Here is a 16857-nt window from a genome sequence, read left to right on the forward strand (position 1 = left end):
GTGGGCACATTGAATCCACATTGAATAGGGGGAGAAATAAAGAGGTGACATCCTGATGGGTTCCTCCTGTAAGATTTCAGGTTCTCCCTGAAATCATCCATCAATCTCCTATCCCCCCACCCCGTCTCAGTTCAGCTCAATGAATGTGCAGTGAACTCCCACGAAGTGCTGAAGGGTCGGCATGTGCCTGGCACCAGTGGGGCATGGGGGATTCGACTGAGAGGAAGACTTGGTGCCCCTTGGAAGCCATGTGGGTACCCCTGTACTTCCCAGGGGACAAGGACACTGCCACCCCCAGGGAGCACTGCTTCTGCCTGGAGGGCTCAGAAGGCAGAAGTAGGTTATTCTAAGTGGAGAAAATGTGGGGAAGCGCATCATTTAGGCAAAGGCAGGACAGGAGCTCAGGAAGGAGCGGGAATGGTAGGCACACAGTGCGTCTGGTGACGTCACGTGCCTTCACGTGCGCAGTCCACCCTGTCATCATCCTCAGATCCAGTGTCAGGAAGGTCTGCTCTTTCCATGAAGATTCCCTTTAGTCTGCTCGGGATCAAATCTGAAGCCCACTGAGGCATGAAACATGGATGCACAACTGTAGGTCCATGTGTGCCAGGCTGGGGACCCACCCACCACGTTCCTTGGCTGAGCCCTTGTCCGTGATTGTGTTTCCTTTCAGCCACCGAAACCCCTTAGTCCGGAAGTGCACTGCCGAGCACCTCTCGGTCGTCCTGGAGCAGATAGGCGCTGAGAAGCTTCTCTCAGGCACCAGAGAGAACACAGACATGCTGGTGTACAACCTGGTGAGGCTGGCCCAGGACTCCAACCAGGACACCAGGTAATGCAGGGCCAGGGTCCTGGGGATGGCTGACCTGGCCAGCCCAGGGCAGACAAGGCAACCAGCCAGCCTCGAGGGCCCAGGCCCAAGTAGCTCAGCTTCCCCGGGGCCACTCGGAAGGACAGTCGCTGGACGAAGCTGTGTCCTTTCCCTGCAGCTGTCATCCCACCTCTCCACACCACCACAGCCAGGCCGCTCAGGGAATGGCCACCGCCCCCCGCCCCTGGCTCCCCTTCCTCACCGTCCATACCCTCTCTAGCCATTGCAATCTTGCTCTAGTTCCTGTCCCAGCCCAGCTCCATTCTCTATAAAGCCATCCATTCATTCAATTTTTCAAGAGATATTTGATAAGCATTCTTTTCATTACTATGAATATGACTGTGAATAAGAAAACTTAGGCCCCTGCTGTCTTGGAGATTGGGTAATAAGCAAGTAAATAATTACGACAATTTTAGACACAGATAAGGGGTAAAACAAGATGTAGTAGAGAACGGGGTCAGGGCTACTTTAGATTGAGAGGCAGGGGAAATCTTTCTAAGGAGTGACATTTGAGTGGAGAACTGATTGGCTAGTAGGACCCAGCTCTTGGAGGGTCTGGGGTACAAGAGTCACAGCAAAGGAAGATAGTACAGAGGCTCCTGGGTGGGATAAGCTTGCTGTTTAATGAAGAGAAAGGTGAGGCTGTGTGGAGCACAGTGAGTGAGGGGAGTGGCAGGTGCTGAGGCCGAGAGGGCAAGGCCAGGCCTGGGGGGCCTCACAGGCCCTGGTCAGGAGCTGGGGTTCCGGTTTGGGTGTGACCAGAAGCACTGGAGGATGTTTTCAGTAGGAGTGTGAGGCAGTGTTAGATGGTTTTAAGCAGGAGAGTGATAGGATCTGATTAACTGTCTTTAAAACCTGGCGTTGGGGTGCAGTTAATCACACTCCCCGGTTCATGGCGTGTTATCACCATGTCTAGGGCCCCCAGCACGCTCGGTACATCTCCAGAGGGCATGTCCACACTGCGTTCTGTGTTGTGTCTGAGGCAGTGCCTTCGTGTGGGGTGTCCATGCAGTGCAACCCTGGAGGGATGCGATGCACGGGATGCCTCCCACGCTGCCCAGTGCACTCCACGGTGCTGAACCTCAGTCCTTGTAAGTGGCCCCTGACAGAGCCCAGGAGGATGTCTTTGGGAATTTGCCCCGAGCGCGAGTGAGGTCAGGGCCGTGTTCACTCAGGCCACCCAGGCATCGCCAGGAGCCCTCACGCACGCGCGGCCCCTCCCGCCTCCCTCCTGAGTGCCGAGGCGAATACATCCTTACAACATTGCAGTTTCTGGATTTCACATTTTTATCCATCTGATGGGGAAAAGTTCTAGCTCATGGCTGTTTCAGAATACTTTTTTTCCCCTCCTTGATTACTAACAAGTTTGAGTGCTTCTTTATATGTTTGCTAGCCTTTTGATTAAAAAAAAACATCTCTTTATTCTGTTACTCCTACAACATAATGTTAGGCTATGGGAAATTCGATGGAGAGGAATAAGGCCTAGACAAAACAGAGCTTTTTTATGCTTGGAACTTGCTGTCTCTGTAGGATCCTGTTTGGGGATTTTCTTTCTCTCCATTCTACCTCTCCAGGAATCAGCCCATGAAGATAGCACAGAGATTCTCTCTATCGGACCCACTACTGTTGAACTATCCTCTACCTGTCCTCTTTCTTAGAGGGGGCAGCAAGACAATTTTGGTCTTACTACAGTATTCTCCAAAATAATCTGTATATGCCTCAAACCCTTCCTATATCATTAAGGATCCAGGCTTTTGAAAATCAGGTCAGGAAGAGACAACCCCTCAACCCTAGTATCTGTTGTTAAATCCCTTCCTTGACTCACTGACCAGTGAAAGGGCTGGATGACTAAAGTTAGAAAAAAACAGTTGGACATTTCAGGGGAGACTAATCATGAAAATATTACCCTACACACCAAATTTAATGATCCCCAAGCTTTCCTCCTGGTTTTCCATCTGATGGGTGTTCTGATCTGGGGAAAGAATGATTAACAATTTTGGCAGCTTTCTCTTTTTGTTTTATCATTTTTTAGAAAATATTCCCTTTTGTTACCTCATAAACAAAAATTATTTATAAAAAACAACAAACAAATAACATGTCTGACTACTTACTGGAGGACTGATAGTCGGGGAGAGGGGCCAGGATGGAGAAGGGATGCCAGGCAGATGGCTACCCTGGAGTCCCGGCAAGGGGTGCTGGAGGCTGCAGCAGGGGGAGGAGGGCTGGAGTGGGGTATATTTGGAAGGCATAGCTGATAGCAGTTGGGTGCTGAGGATTTCAAAGAGGAATCAAAGATGATGCTTAGGTTTTTAAACTGAACAACTGGGTGAATGATAGTGCCATTTACTGACAGGAACAATATTGTCAGGGAAGTAGAATGTTTTGGTTGGTTGGCTCTTCATTATTGGTGGGGGGATGGGCGTTAAGATCCAACATCTCTGCAGATCTAAACCCCTCTCTGTTCCGACCCTCTCTCTCACACTGGATGGCGTTGACGGCACTTCATTTTCCTTCTTGGAAGCCTATGCTTCTGGCTTGCATGGTACCACATTCCCTGGTTTTTCTGGTTCCTCTGTGCCTTTCTCCCCCGCCTGCCCACACCCCGATGCCCATGGCTGCAGGAGTGTCTTCGTCCTCGTCGCCCTCTTGCAGCCTTCTCTGAGCGGTGCCATCACTTCCTGTGACTCCAGCCACAGCAAACTCTGATGCTTCCCCGTGTCTCCCTCCAGGCCAGCCCTTCTCTGAGCATCTGTCCCATTTCTCTGATGCCCCCAAGGACCCATCACCGGGATGTCCCACTGTCATCGTCAGTGCAAACTGTCCCTAAATGAACTCATTGCCTTCTCTTGAAGCCTGCTTCTCTGGCTGTGTTCCCTCTCTTATTAAAGTCACTATTATTTACCAAGTCATCTAGATGCAGAATGGGGAATTTCATACTTCATTTTCCCCCTCCACATTCTAATATCTTAGAATCCTAGGCATCTCACAGCTGCTGTTGGCCAGGCAGCAGTTATGACTTGGGTTTTACTATCTATACAGTTGCAAACTTGATCGTTGTTGCTCATCGTATAAATGTTTGAATTACAGTTTGCATTGTAGGAACTACATTATGAGTCTTTCTTTGCTGGTTAGCCTTTTATATTTATTTAAGGAGTCACTGTGGAGAATTGTTGAGTTTAATCATGTTTAAAATGTCTTAGAAATATTACACTATTATTTGGCATTGAAATGAAGCGTTATCGTATATGAGAAAAGGCATGGAAATAGAGCGATGGGGTATAAATTCGATATTAACACAAATATTCATCACTGAAAGAATGACCCAAATTCCACAGTTTCTTACAAAGCAACCAACAAGTACTTTATCCAACCTAAGGAAGGAAGGACACTTCCCACAAAAGTGTTACTTCTGTGTCTGAGATAGAAAGGATGTAAAAGGATGGCCTTCACACACGGGGCTGTGTCACTGAAGGCAGTGGAAGTCACCAGTGTCTTTTTCTGTTTTTCCTTAGTGGAAAATAAATTAATGGTGCATTTTACAATCCGTGGAGTTTTAGGTTGAGTGAAGTATGATAATTCTAGATGCTTTGGGCTCCCCCTCCAATCACCTACCAAGTCCTGCAATTTCATCTTCTTTAGCAGCTCTTGAATCTGATCGTCCCTACTTGCCCCTACCCTCCTGCCTATGTCAGCTCTTCATCATCTTTTGCCTGGGCTATTATAGTGGCCTCCTAACAGGTCTCCCGGCCCCGACCCTTGTCCCCAAAGATCCATCCTCCACAGTGCTGCCTGAGACGTTTTGACTTCAGTGCAAATCTGATCATTTCTCAGCTTCCCATTGCCGGCAGACTAAAGCCCAACTCCTCCACGTCTCCCTAAATTGAGTCCTATCTTCTTCTCCAGCCTATTCTCTCCCTGAGTCCAGTCCCTGCCAGCTATTCTCCAACCACACACCTGCAGACCTATCAGACTGTCTTATGGACATTGGGATGTCTCCCTCCTCCACTTACTCCTTAATCCCATCCCACTTGTGAACTCCTACTCATCTTTTGAGTCCCAACCCAAGGTCACCTCTTCAGTGAAGCCCTCCTTGATGCCCCCCCTTGCCCACCACTGTTTATCAGATAAAGTTGACCACTCCCCTCTAGACTGCCCCACTGCACACTTCCTCAGACTTCTAAATGTCTCATGCTAGAAAAATGTTAATACACTTTGGTATAATCATCTAACAGAATATTATTTAGCCATTGAAGAGGATGACGTGGGAAGATGATTAATGGTAAAGTGAAAAAAGCTGGGTAAATATTGTGTATATATTCTGATATCAACGAAAATGTATATATGCTTGGAAAAAAGACTATAAGAAAATATGTACAAATTTAAGTGGTTTTCTCTTGGTAATGAGATTATGGTTGTTTATTCTTTCATGAATCTACTTCTTAACTGTGTGGGGATTACTGTCATAATTAGAAAAAGTATTAAAATTTCTCTTACTGTAATTAGAAAAATTATGTAAAGCAAATTTATATTGCATTTCTGTGGTTGTTTTTCATCCTGCTCTTTCTCCAATGGCAGGTTTTATGGCCGGAAGATGGTGAATATCTTAATGTCAAACACAAGGTTTGATGCATTTCTGAAGCAGTCCCTCCCATCCCACGACTTGCAGAAGGTCATGATAGCTATTAAACAGTGGGTGAGTCAACAAGCAGTGAGGTGTGAGCTAGTCTGGGGTGGGAATCAGAGCTGAGCCTGGCAGCCCGCAGCCCTCACACTGGTCAGGGGAGGGGGGCATGCACTCCAGAGGCTTTAATTTCATCCACGACTCCTGACGGGTAGAATTTCCTTCCTGGTGCTCAGACCTGCTTCTGCCTCTCACTGCCTGTGTCTCTTGAGCCTCCCTGGGCCTCTTTGCCTTCATCTTTTAAGTGGGGATCTTGACCCCTGACCCGATTACCAGTGCTCTGGAAGACTCCCCTGTGCCCTCCCAGGTGGAACAGGTTATCCCTCTTGTTTTGGTCTAGACTGGAGTGTCTGGCCATTCCCCACAGGGCCACCCCTTCTAGCTCATGTTCTGTGTGTATTTTTCAAGGGAATAGAAAATGGTCATGAACTTCCATCTGCCAAAGGCTGCAAGGTGTCGAGGAGTCTGGTGGTGTGTGAGAATGGGCTGCCCGGCAAGGATGGGTACAGTAGCTCTTGTCTCCCTGGGGCTCCCCATCCAAGACTGCTGATGGAGATGTTCTGCTTGGCCTGGGCCCGCCGCGGTGGCCCTGGGGGGATGGGTGTGCATCTGGGCTGTGACTGAGACCTAGTTGGGTCAGCAGGACTCATGGGTAAATTTATGGGAAGGGTTCCCTCACCCACATCTTGGGGAGAGCAAATGCTGGGCTCAGGAGCATCTGCTGTTAGAGATGGGTTCCTGCAGTCTTGGCCGTGTAGGTGCAGTTTAAGTGGGATGGATTGTTGGTCAGCCTTTTTGTGTGAGCTCAGAGTTTCTCCATTCACTTAGAGCAGCAGGGCCTTTCCCCATCAGAGTGGCCAGCCTGGGACTAATTTAGAGGCAGAGGTGGAATCAAGGCGGATGAGAAGGAATGGGCCAAGGGGCTAGAGGGTGGGCATTAGGAGGGGTTAGAAATCCAACAGGAATCTGACAGTCACTCCTGTGCCTAAAACTTAAGACCCTTCTGCGATGTCCCGGGAGGAACACGTGTGGACTCCTAAGCTGGACCTCCAGGGAAGCCCCCTGCCCACCTCTTCTGGAGTAACTTCCTGCTCTCTCTCCCACGCATGCTGTCTCAGCTCATGTTCCCTGCATTCCCTCTCACTCCTGTGCCTTTCCTTATGCTGTGCCATCGGTACTGGAACATGCCTATTTATCCTACAAGATGTGGCTCACCTGTCACCTTCTCCCAGAAGCTCTCTTTGACTCTCTGCCCTCATGTCCTCCAGTTGGGCCAGTTGCCCCCTCCTTCAGTCCTCTGTCTCCCATTGGTCTGTGAGCTCCTGAGGGCAAAGTCCACATCTCTCATCCCATTATTCTCAGTGTCCGGCACTTCTCTTGGAACTCAGTAGGCAAAGAGTGTGGAATGTAGGGATGAATGTCAGAATGATGTTGGGCTCTATTGGGTGGGACCCAGGTGTAGGGCATGAGCTCAGTGACCCAGGTCTGAGTTGGCGGTGGGCAGTTGGAGTTCTGTGTGAAGCAGCTCCCATGCTGGCTGAAACAGGCCACGGGAAATGATGGGCATGTGATCCCAACATAAGACAACAGGGCTTCTTAACATTTCCCTAGTTCTGGAGTAGCGTGAGCAGAGCCTAGGCAGCCAGGGCTCAGGATACAGGCTCCTGGGAAGACCTTCCCCCACTCTTAAGTTAAACTGTGCCAGTCATACTTCCGTGGATTTCCACCCCCTCAGTCCAAGCTCCCTCATCCCATTCTTTTTTTCTTTTTTAAAATTTATTTATTTATTCACTTATTTAATTTTTGCTGCATTGGGTCTTCGCTGCTGCACGTGGGCTTTCTCTAGTTGCAGTGAGTGGGGGCTACTCTTTGTTGCGGGGCGCAGGCTTCTCATTGTGGTACCTCCTCTTGTTTCAGAGCACAGGCTCTAGGCACACGGGCTTCAGTAGTTGTGGCTCACGGGCTCTTGAGCGCAGGCTCAGTAGTTGTGGTGCACGGGCTTGGTTGCTCCGCGGCATGTGGGATCTTCCCAGACCAGGGCTCGAACCCGTGTCCCCTGCATTGGCAGGTGGATTCTTAACCACTGTGCCACCAGGGAAGTCCCCCTCACCCCATTCTTAACATAGCTTCTGAAAAGAGGAAAAAAAGTCAGGAAGAGAGAGCCCTGCCATCTGATAAGGGGATAGAGCTCTAGGCAACCAAACTGTTGCCCCCTGAGGAAAAAGCATTTCCAGAGTTCCCAAGGCCTGTGTCCCCAAGCGGCAGGTGTAGGGAAAGCTGGGGTGCACTATGCTGCAAGTGAAACTCTTGTTTCAGCCCCACGTGTCTTTGGGGCTTGTGCATGGGACAGGAGATGTGTCCATCCCCTGGGGCTGCCCAGGTCAGACGCGCCTTTCACGTAGGCTCAGCTCCAGTGGCCCATGGCTGGCAGGGCTGCGCTCCTCCACGCAGGGTGGCTTGGAGATGGTGGAGCAGCTGCGGGAGCTGACGCGGCTGCTGGAGGCCGAGGAGTACCAGTCTCGGATGGAAGGCGTGGGGCGGCTCCTTGAGTACTGCAAGGCCAAGCCAGAGCTCATCACCGCCAACCTGGTCCCGGTGAGTGCTGCCCCGTCTCTGCCCTGTCTTTCCCTGGTGGGTGCAACTTTGGAAAACTCGGGACAGGGTTGGACATTGTGCCAGACATCGCTTCAGGGTAAAGGGAGCCTGACAAGCACTTGCTATCCAATTGCCACGGTAATGCTGTAAGACTATCTGGAAGTGGCCAATTGGGCAAGGGCATCGCCTCCTGCTGGGTGCACTGGGACCCCTCAGAGATGTCCTGGGTGTCTTTCATCCTCCCAGCAGTTTTACAGGGAGGAGGGCAGAGGTGGAGGATGCTGCGGCTAAGGGCTACTCCTGATCCAGCTACGCACCTGAGGTTTTGGGGGCAGAACATGTGGTTCGGAGTAGGCACAGGCTTTCACAGGCTGGAAATGAGGGCAGATGCCTGCTACTGCCGGAAGTGAGGCTGCTGACACTCTACATAGAGGAGTAGTTAAGACACAGGCTTCAAGTTTCTTACTAGCTGTGTGATCTGGGAAAGTCATTTAACCTTTGTCAGACTCAGTTTTTGTTTTGGTGGGTTTTTTTTTTTAATGGTAAACTGAGGACGAGAACACGTGCCTCATGGGTCGTTAAGATCACTCCATGAGCGAGTGCAGAGTACCTAACAAGAGGCTCTACACCCTACACCCTTTACACTCATCGAGTACTCAGTATACAGTCGTTTCCCCTCTTGTCCTCCTCCTCTTTGAGAGGTGAGCTCTTCTTCATCACTGGGAATGTTCTGGCATAGGCTGGATGGCCCCTGTCAGGGATGCAGGGGGAGTACCCTCTGAGGGCAGTTAGCTGGGCTGTGGGACTCCCGCCCAGCCTGGGTTCCCATGGGCTCTTGGTTTCTGTTCCCTCAACAGGTCTTTGATGCTTTCACCCCAAGGCTTCAGGATTCCAATAAGAAAGTGAACCAGTGGGCACTGGAGTCCCTCTCCAAGATGATGCCCCTCCTGAGAGAGAGCTTACAGCCCGTGCTGCCCTCCATCATCATTGCTGTAGCAGACAATCTCAACTCCAAGAACGCAGGAATTTACACTGCTGCGGCCACGGCGCTGGACGCAATGATTGAGAGTCTGGGTGAGCCTGCCCACAGCCCCTGCTTGGCTCTGGTAGGCAGCTGGCTCCCTCCCTTGTCCCTCCGTAGGGTTAGGGTTGGACATTTCCACCTTCCCTGCTTGGGAATCAGCAGAGCAGTGAAAGGCATTGATTGGCTCTCAGGCCAAATATTTCCCCAGAGGTTGTGTAGGGCAGGGGTGGGCAGCCCAGGGCCTCCCAGGTTCTTGGTTGGCAGGCTTTTCCATGGGATGTCCACCTGTTAGAAGTGGAGGAGATGTGGAGAATATCTAGTCTTGCCTCCTCGTGGTACAGGTGATGGAAATGACTCACCCAGGTCACACAGCACCACAGTGAGTGAGCCAACAGGGCACTGATGGGAAAACAGATCACGATTGCCAAGGAGTTAGGAGGAGTTGTCAAATATTTTTAGTTGTAGAGATGGTAGCAGGGGATGTGGCTTGTATGGGGACCAGGCAGGATGCTGGTGAGATAGTGGGGCAAGCCTGTTGGAGAGGACAAAGGTGGCCACCTTGTCTGACATGGGAGTCAAGCTGGGACCCATTGGCTTTTTGAGCATGAATGAATGAGGGTTGCCTTTTAGGAAGACTGGGGCCAGGGCTTGGGGTGGGAGGGCTTTGGGCTTAGGGGTGGAGAGTGAGGGTGGAGTGGAGGCTGGGGGGGAGGAAAGAAAAGAACAAAAAGGCGGGAGCCATGGGAGAGACATCAGGAGAGGCAGGAGCTCCTCTGTGCCTTAGGTGCTTTGCAGTAGCACATCTTGGTTCTTGAACGTTAGGTGGAAATCTTGGTGCATCTATTTATACTTCTGTTATCCATTCCTTTCGTAGATGATTAGACGGTGATATTTGGTGTATCTAGTACACAGACTGAAGTGCAAGTTCGAAACCTCTGGTGTGTGAGAACGTAGTACAGGATAGACGTATGTCCAGACCAGTAGAACCACGAGTTTTCACAACCTGTTCTCGCCGTGCTGTGAGGAAATGTATGATCTGAGAACCGCTGTTGGCCTTGTTGCCATATGTCCCGATGAACACAGAGCAAAGTCCTGCCTCTAGCACGCGCCGAGCATCCCCATGGTGCGGCTGGAAACACCGCCTGGCGCACCCACCCCTCCTCCCTATACTGCACCCTGGCCTGAGTGCAGCTCCCTGGGGCCGGGACAGCAGCTGTGTCCTTGGCTGGAGCCTCCAGGAGACGTTTCAGTTACAAATCAAAGGTCTGGTCAGGCCCTTCTCCGCCTCTCCAGATCATAAATATTGTCAGTTTCCTCTCTTCATCTCAGAGGGAATTTATGATTTGCTGAGTGTGTTGCTGTAGAACAAACAAAATAAATCCAGCTCTAAATTACGGCTTGTTCTCAGCGCTGCTCTGGGTAAGTGAGATTGCTGTTGCCAACAACCAAGGCTCTTGGTAAATCACCGCGGGCCCTATATTTATTGGGAAAACCTGCACCAAGCAAAATAGGCTTTAGCTATTTGAAGAGGCTAAGCACCCTTGTCTGGTGAGAGGAGCTTTTAACCCTTCCGCCTCCAGGTGTTTTAGTTTCCCCTTTTTGCCTTTGAGTCGGCCTCCTTCAGCACGCTGGAGCCTTGGAACTTGGGGCTACAGAATCTGGTGTCTCACACTGTCGCAATACTCAGATCCCCTCTACATGGGGCCCTGCTGTTTCCGTTTGGTCTGGACACCCTGGAAAGGGGGGCCTGGGGATGGCCTGCTTCTGTGATTTGACCACACCTTGAGGCAGGTTGCAGCAACCAGGAAGATGCCTATACTTCTCCTCTCCTCCTGGGACAGGGTCTCCTTGGAGATGGCTGACGATGCTTCTGGCCCATCAGCCGGAGGATTTGGTGCGAGGAGAATGGAGGCAAGTGAGAGGGGCACGGCCCTTCTCTCTAATCCTTAGGTCAGCGCTAGGCTGGAGTGGACTGGGGTCAAAGGGATGGATGGAGCCCACTAACCCCCTGGCACAAAGCTCCAAAGTGTCAAGTCCAGGGTGTTGGCTCCAGGTCATTTGAGCAGGCGTGGTCAAGGGCTTTGCTGTGAGCCATACTCTCTCAACCCAATCAGCAGCGTTGCTTTTGGAAGTGTTCTTAACTGTGACGTAATGAGCCAGCTTCTAAATCCGTGAAGGTTAGAACTGGAGGGGTTAGGTTGCCAATGAGAATTCATCACTGCCAGGGAGTACCAGGGGTGGAATCAAGCTCTCCCAGGGAATGGTTCTCTCCTGCCTGGAATGGTCTAGGCCTGGCCTGCAGAGGGAAAAATGGATGCAAGTAAGGAAATTTCCCACTGTCCCAGGGGATTAGGTGGTGGACACAGAGGCTGGGGCAGGTGTGACAGGAGAGAAGGGTGTACACCTTCCTTCCCGTATCACCCAGGCTGAGCCCGGGCAGCTCTTGTTGACCTTTAGCATCCAGAGGCCCCTCCTGGAAGTAGCATGGAGCCCTTCGAGCAGCGGGAGATTTCTCCCAAGCCGGATTCTTCGTGCCCCAGGAGGAATTCTGGGCTCCAGGCTGGAGAGGAGCTGTGAAGTGCTGTGGAATAAATGTGTGGAAAGTCACAGCATGTTACTGTTTGTTTCCTGCTCATCGGGGGCCAAGGAGGTCAAGAACACAGGTGAGGTAGGCTGTCTTCTGGCACAAAGTCCAGATAGCACAGCCAAACTAGGAGGTTGGTCTTCTTAGGTGACCTCTTGATTCTGGAATTGGGTGACAAAATCCATGCATCAGCCACCAGTCCCTTCCTTTTCCCTAGGGTGGGTGGGGCGGTGATGTGCTGGTTGACAGAGCAGGTGGGATTTCTGCCCCTGTCCCCTTTGGGGGGACAGTAAAAAAGGAGACGTTGGGAGCCTTGTTCCCTGACCTCTGCCCTTTGTCACTGCCTGCCTTAAGGCCTCTCTGGGGCTGAGCCTGGAGTGGCACCCTTTCTACTCCTCACCAAGACCCTCTGATTTCAGCGGAGTTGTTCCAGGGATCAAGGCAGTTCCTCAGCAGACTGGCTGGTTCTGTCTTTGAGCTCTGTTACTGGGTTAGTTACAGAAGAAACTTCACTAATTAAAGCATCAGGCTGCTGACAGCTCACCGCACTCCTGGTTAGACTGAATGCCAGAAAAAGTTCTCTTAATGTAGCACAGCCCCTGGCCAGTGCTGGAGGGAGCAGATAAACTCAGAAATGGGCAGCTTCAGATCTACAATACTTCTGCTCTTTTGCTCTGACTTTATTTAGTTTTTTATTATTATCATTTTTTTATAATTTTACTTATTTATTTATTTTTGGCTGCATTGGGTCTTCATTGCTGCACGTGGGCTTCCTCTAGTTGCGGTGAGGAGGGGGCTACTCTTCGTTGCGGTGCGTGGGCTTCTCATTGCGGTGGCTGGTCTTTGTTGCGGAGCATGGGCTCTAGGTGCATGGGCTTCAGTAGTTGTGGCACGTGGGCTCAGTAGTTGTGCCTCATGGGCTCTAGAGCGCAAGCTCAGTAGTTGTGGCGCACAGGCTTAGTTGCTCCGTGGCATGTGGGATCTTCCTGGACCAGGGCTCGAACCCGTGTCCCCTGCATTGGCAGGCAGATTCTTAACCACTGTGCCACCAAGGAAGACCCTGTAAACACAATTTTGACTTTGCTCCTTTCATTTAATACCACCCAGTTTCCCATGCTGTTATGTAGTCTTTCTAGTTAAGTTAAATATATTAATATAAACTTTATTTTCCTCCACTGTAAAAGTCGTACTTATTAATTATTGAGAAAGTGAAAAATATGAAGCCTTTGGAAGGAAAAAAACTTACAGTCCCAACTCCTAAAAGAAACCATTATTAACATTTAGCCTTTTTTATGTTAGGTATTTTTTTCTGTGTATCTTTGTGTATAGTATCGTGATAATATTACACATTTAAATTTGCATCCTTCTTTAGAAAAAGCAGAGCATGAGCATTATATATAATTACACACTTGAGTCACTTTTAACAGTTCCGTCATGTGCTATGGCATAGCTTGTATTTTTCTGTTTCAGTGGATCTTTCCCAGTTTTCCTGCGATGAACAGACCTAGTTTTCCTGGCCATGGAGAATTTGGCTGTGTGACATATTATAACTTACTGAGTCTTGTGCTTATTGTTGGGAGTCTGGTTTGACTGCAGTGTCTTTGTTGCCACTGTCCATGTATCATGCTTCTTATGTTTTCTTAAAAGCTCTTCTCTGGCTTCCCGGTAGCCTGGGGATGACGTGGCTCAGTGACCTTGGGGTTTGGCTGAGTAGAACAGGTGAGAGGCCCGCTAGACCTCAGCCCCACTGTGGGGAGGGGAGGCTAGGTCCAGGGAGGCCAAGGTGTCTGGCTTGCCATTCTGGGGCTATTTTCTCTATACTGAAGAGCTTTGCTTGCCCCTTTGTGTGGGCAGCACCAAAGCCAGTGTGGCTTCCTTGTGGTGTGGAAGAGAAGCCTGTGAAAACCCTGGGCTAGGCTAACAGAGCAGGATTTTTAAGTTTTTGAAAGTTAGAGTCCAGCCTCTTAATTGGACGCCCTACCGTGAAGGTTGCTGGGCTTTCAGAGTATTTTAGGTAATAATAGTAAAAATAAGTAATTATCTGCTCAAGGCGCTATCCTAAGCAGTTCTATGAGGAAGGTACTAGTATTATCCCTGTTTTACAGACGGGTAAACTGTGGTTTAGAGAGGGTAAGTGACTTGTCCAATGTCACACAGTAAAACATGGAAGATCCAGGCGATCTGGACCCAGAGTCCACTCCCTTAGCCACTGTCTCATTAAATGTGGGTGTGACCTGAAAGGTGAGCCATCACTATGGAAGTAGTCAGAAGCAGAGAGGCAGCTACTCGGGGTGGTGTCTGGGGTTTATAGACCAGTTTGGGCCAACTTAGTGTCTCTGCTTCAACATTGCCTTGTTCACCATAAGCATTTATTTGGGCACCTGTTGTGTGCCAGGCACCATGGGCTGGCACAGATGTCTGCTGGATGTGCATTTTCAAGTATTCCCCAGGTTCTTCACTTCTCTCAGGCTCTGGGAGGCCATGCCAGTGGCCGGGAGAGGGGAGGTCTAGCGGCGCCCAGAGAGTGTCCTGGACTGAGTGTGGATGGGGGAGAGCAAGGAGGGAGAAGTCCTTGTTCTCAGAGGTGAGCTCATGGCTGATGATGGGGGTGGGACAAATAGAAGCACCTGGAAAAAATAATGCAGGTGATGTTGATATAGGAATCTCTTCTTACACATTTACAGGTTTACCAGGATACCCTGAGACCACTTCTCACTAACTGAAATATTCTAGAGTCTGGCCTCTCTTTTATCTCCCAGAACAAATTATTTTAAAGACTCTGGACTTATGGATAGAGCTTTTGCAAGCTGCAGAGATGTACATGATGTACATGTGTACATTTTCTGCCCTATATTTCTTACGGGTCTCAGCAGTAGAGCAAGGGAAGTAGGAGTTAGCTCTTAACTAGAATGGTTTCCTGATGGGAAAAACAAAGCTTTGGTTGCACATCTCTGGGGATGCTGGGGCTCTATGCTGAGGTATGGAAGGAGCTCAGAGAAGGTGGAACCTGCCTGGAAAGACTTCCTTAGGCAGGTTGCTAATCTCTGTCCCCTGCAAAGATAAATCTGGCCTTGAGATGGTCAGTGGCTGGAAGTCCAGGACACACTTGCTGGGGCTGCTGTGGTAACGCACCTCGCCTCCCAGACAGGCGCAGGAAGGCCCACAGCCGCATCCCTGAGGAATGCATTTTGCTGCTTGCCCACCTCCCATGGGATTCTGCTGCGCCTGCTGTGGTTGCAGATGTTGGGAGCTGGGGATGCTGGGTGCCTCCAGGGGTCATGAAGAGGAAATCCAGGGGTAATTTGTTGTTGATGGGTCCTGCCTTGTTGCTTTTCTAGGTTAGCATCCCTTTCTTAGGTGAAGAGTCACTTTCCTCACCTTGCTCATCTTTTGTGAGGGATGCAGGACTTCAAGCTTAATAGTTTGGGAAACCAGGAGACATCAGCTGGAACGGGGAAGAAGGAGCAGCTTCTAAATTCAGTAGCTGTGGGATCCGGCTGGAGTTGACTTTAGAAATACAATCAAAGAACGTCAGAGAGCCTCTTTATCCCCAAACATCCCCCAGCCCATTTGCTGGGGTTTCACCATTAGTGGTTCATCTCTAATAAACACTCCTTTAAGATCCCAGTGGAGAAGAGCTCGGGCCCCAGCCTTCACCCATGGGTGTGGCTGGGTAGCAGGAGAGCTGGGCTCCTGGGGCAGTGTGGCTGGAGTGCTCACTGTAGGGGTGCTGGGAGGTAATAAATAAACTATTGAGAGATCATATGCACTCCCCCCACCCCTAACCTGCACATTCCCTCCTCTGACCCTACCAGAACCAACCAGGGGCTTCCGCTTCTGACAGGGTGACCAACCATCCGGGTTTACCAGGGATGTGGGGCTTTCGGTGCTAAAGTGGGAAAGGTCCTGGGCACACTGAGACGTGTTGGTCACCCTAGCTCCAGAACCCCGGGCTCTTGCTTCCATGAGCATGGAGCCTCCCACCGTGTTAGAGTTCACGTTCAAGTGTCTGCCTCCTCCGCCAAGGAGTCTCTTGAGGGGGAAGAGGAGCAGGAAGACCAGGTCCTATTTAGTTCTTAGCTCCATGCCTGTGATTCAGAGGGTGTCGGTAAGTGTTCAGTGTGGAAATAACCGACCATCTGGTAGTGGGTACATTCTATTGGTTAGAGCCCAAGTTCGGGCTTTGAGGAGAGCCGTGATTTCTGAATTCCGATCCTAGCCCTTTACTGACCTTTGGTATAAGCGTGGCTCAGTGCCTCAGTTTCCCCTAAAACTGTATCTCTATATCCACATCTGTATCTATTCATCCATCTATCTCTATATATCATTCACCTATCTGTCTGTTATCTATCATCTACAGCTATCATATATAATACTTCATCTATCATCTACCTATTATCTACATCTGTCACCTACTTGTCTGTCTACCTATCTCTTGATTATTTAGCTATTTCTATCTCATCTATCAGTCGTGCACCTGTCATCAATCGTCTATATCTACCTATTGATCGATCTATCGATCTACCTACCTCTTTTGCCCCAAAGCTCACAGCACTTTTGAGGAAGCACAGACAATATGAACCGGATCTATGGGAGTAAATGGGGCCTGTGATAGTGTAATTATCACTGTTCCCCCAACACCCCATGGACATTCACTTTTTAAAGTGGCCCCATTATAACCTGGAAAAATTAATTCAGCTTCCCAAAGTGGCTCTTCCCTATGTAGGTGCTGCGGGTACCTAGCCCTGAACAGCTGGTGCCTTTGCTCGGGCCACAGCATCATGGCCACTGACATTCTCCGTCTCTTCCAGACAACCTTGGCCTCCTACAAGTGTTTGCCGGGCGGGTGCGTTTCCTGAGTGGCCGCGCAGTGCTTGATGTCACAGAACGTCTGTCCGGTGAGCATCCAGCCTTCCAGCCCATCTCTGTTCTTCTTCTCTCCTGGCGTGTAGTTGAACCACCTACTTATCTTAGACCAAAAATCATCAAATAATCCCCACAGACCATTTAAAAAATTTGATAACCTGCTTTAAAAAATAATTGCCAGAGACAATCTTTGTTTTTGGTCAAAATGAGGCAGGTCTGTACATAGAGAAAATTGT

General features: G+C 49.9%; 1 protein-coding gene across 1 annotated transcript in view; it reads left to right on the forward strand.

The window, feature by feature from the left end:
* The window catches only part of TOGARAM2 (TOG array regulator of axonemal microtubules 2), a 47017-nt gene that overhangs the window by 25949 nt on the left and 4211 nt on the right, over window positions 1-16857 (forward strand). The window contains 6 exon segments of the mRNA XM_082642390.1: window positions 674-832; window positions 5447-5564; window positions 5961-6055; window positions 7955-8147; window positions 9005-9221; window positions 16567-16653. Coding sequence (XP_082498516.1) covers window positions 674-832; window positions 5447-5564; window positions 5961-6055; window positions 7955-8147; window positions 9005-9221; window positions 16567-16653 — 869 coding nt within the window.

Source organism: Mesoplodon mirus (genome assembly GCF_964341445.2).
Source record: "Mesoplodon mirus genome assembly, chromosome: 14".
Lineage (NCBI taxonomy): Eukaryota > Metazoa > Chordata > Mammalia > Artiodactyla > Ziphiidae > Mesoplodon > Mesoplodon mirus.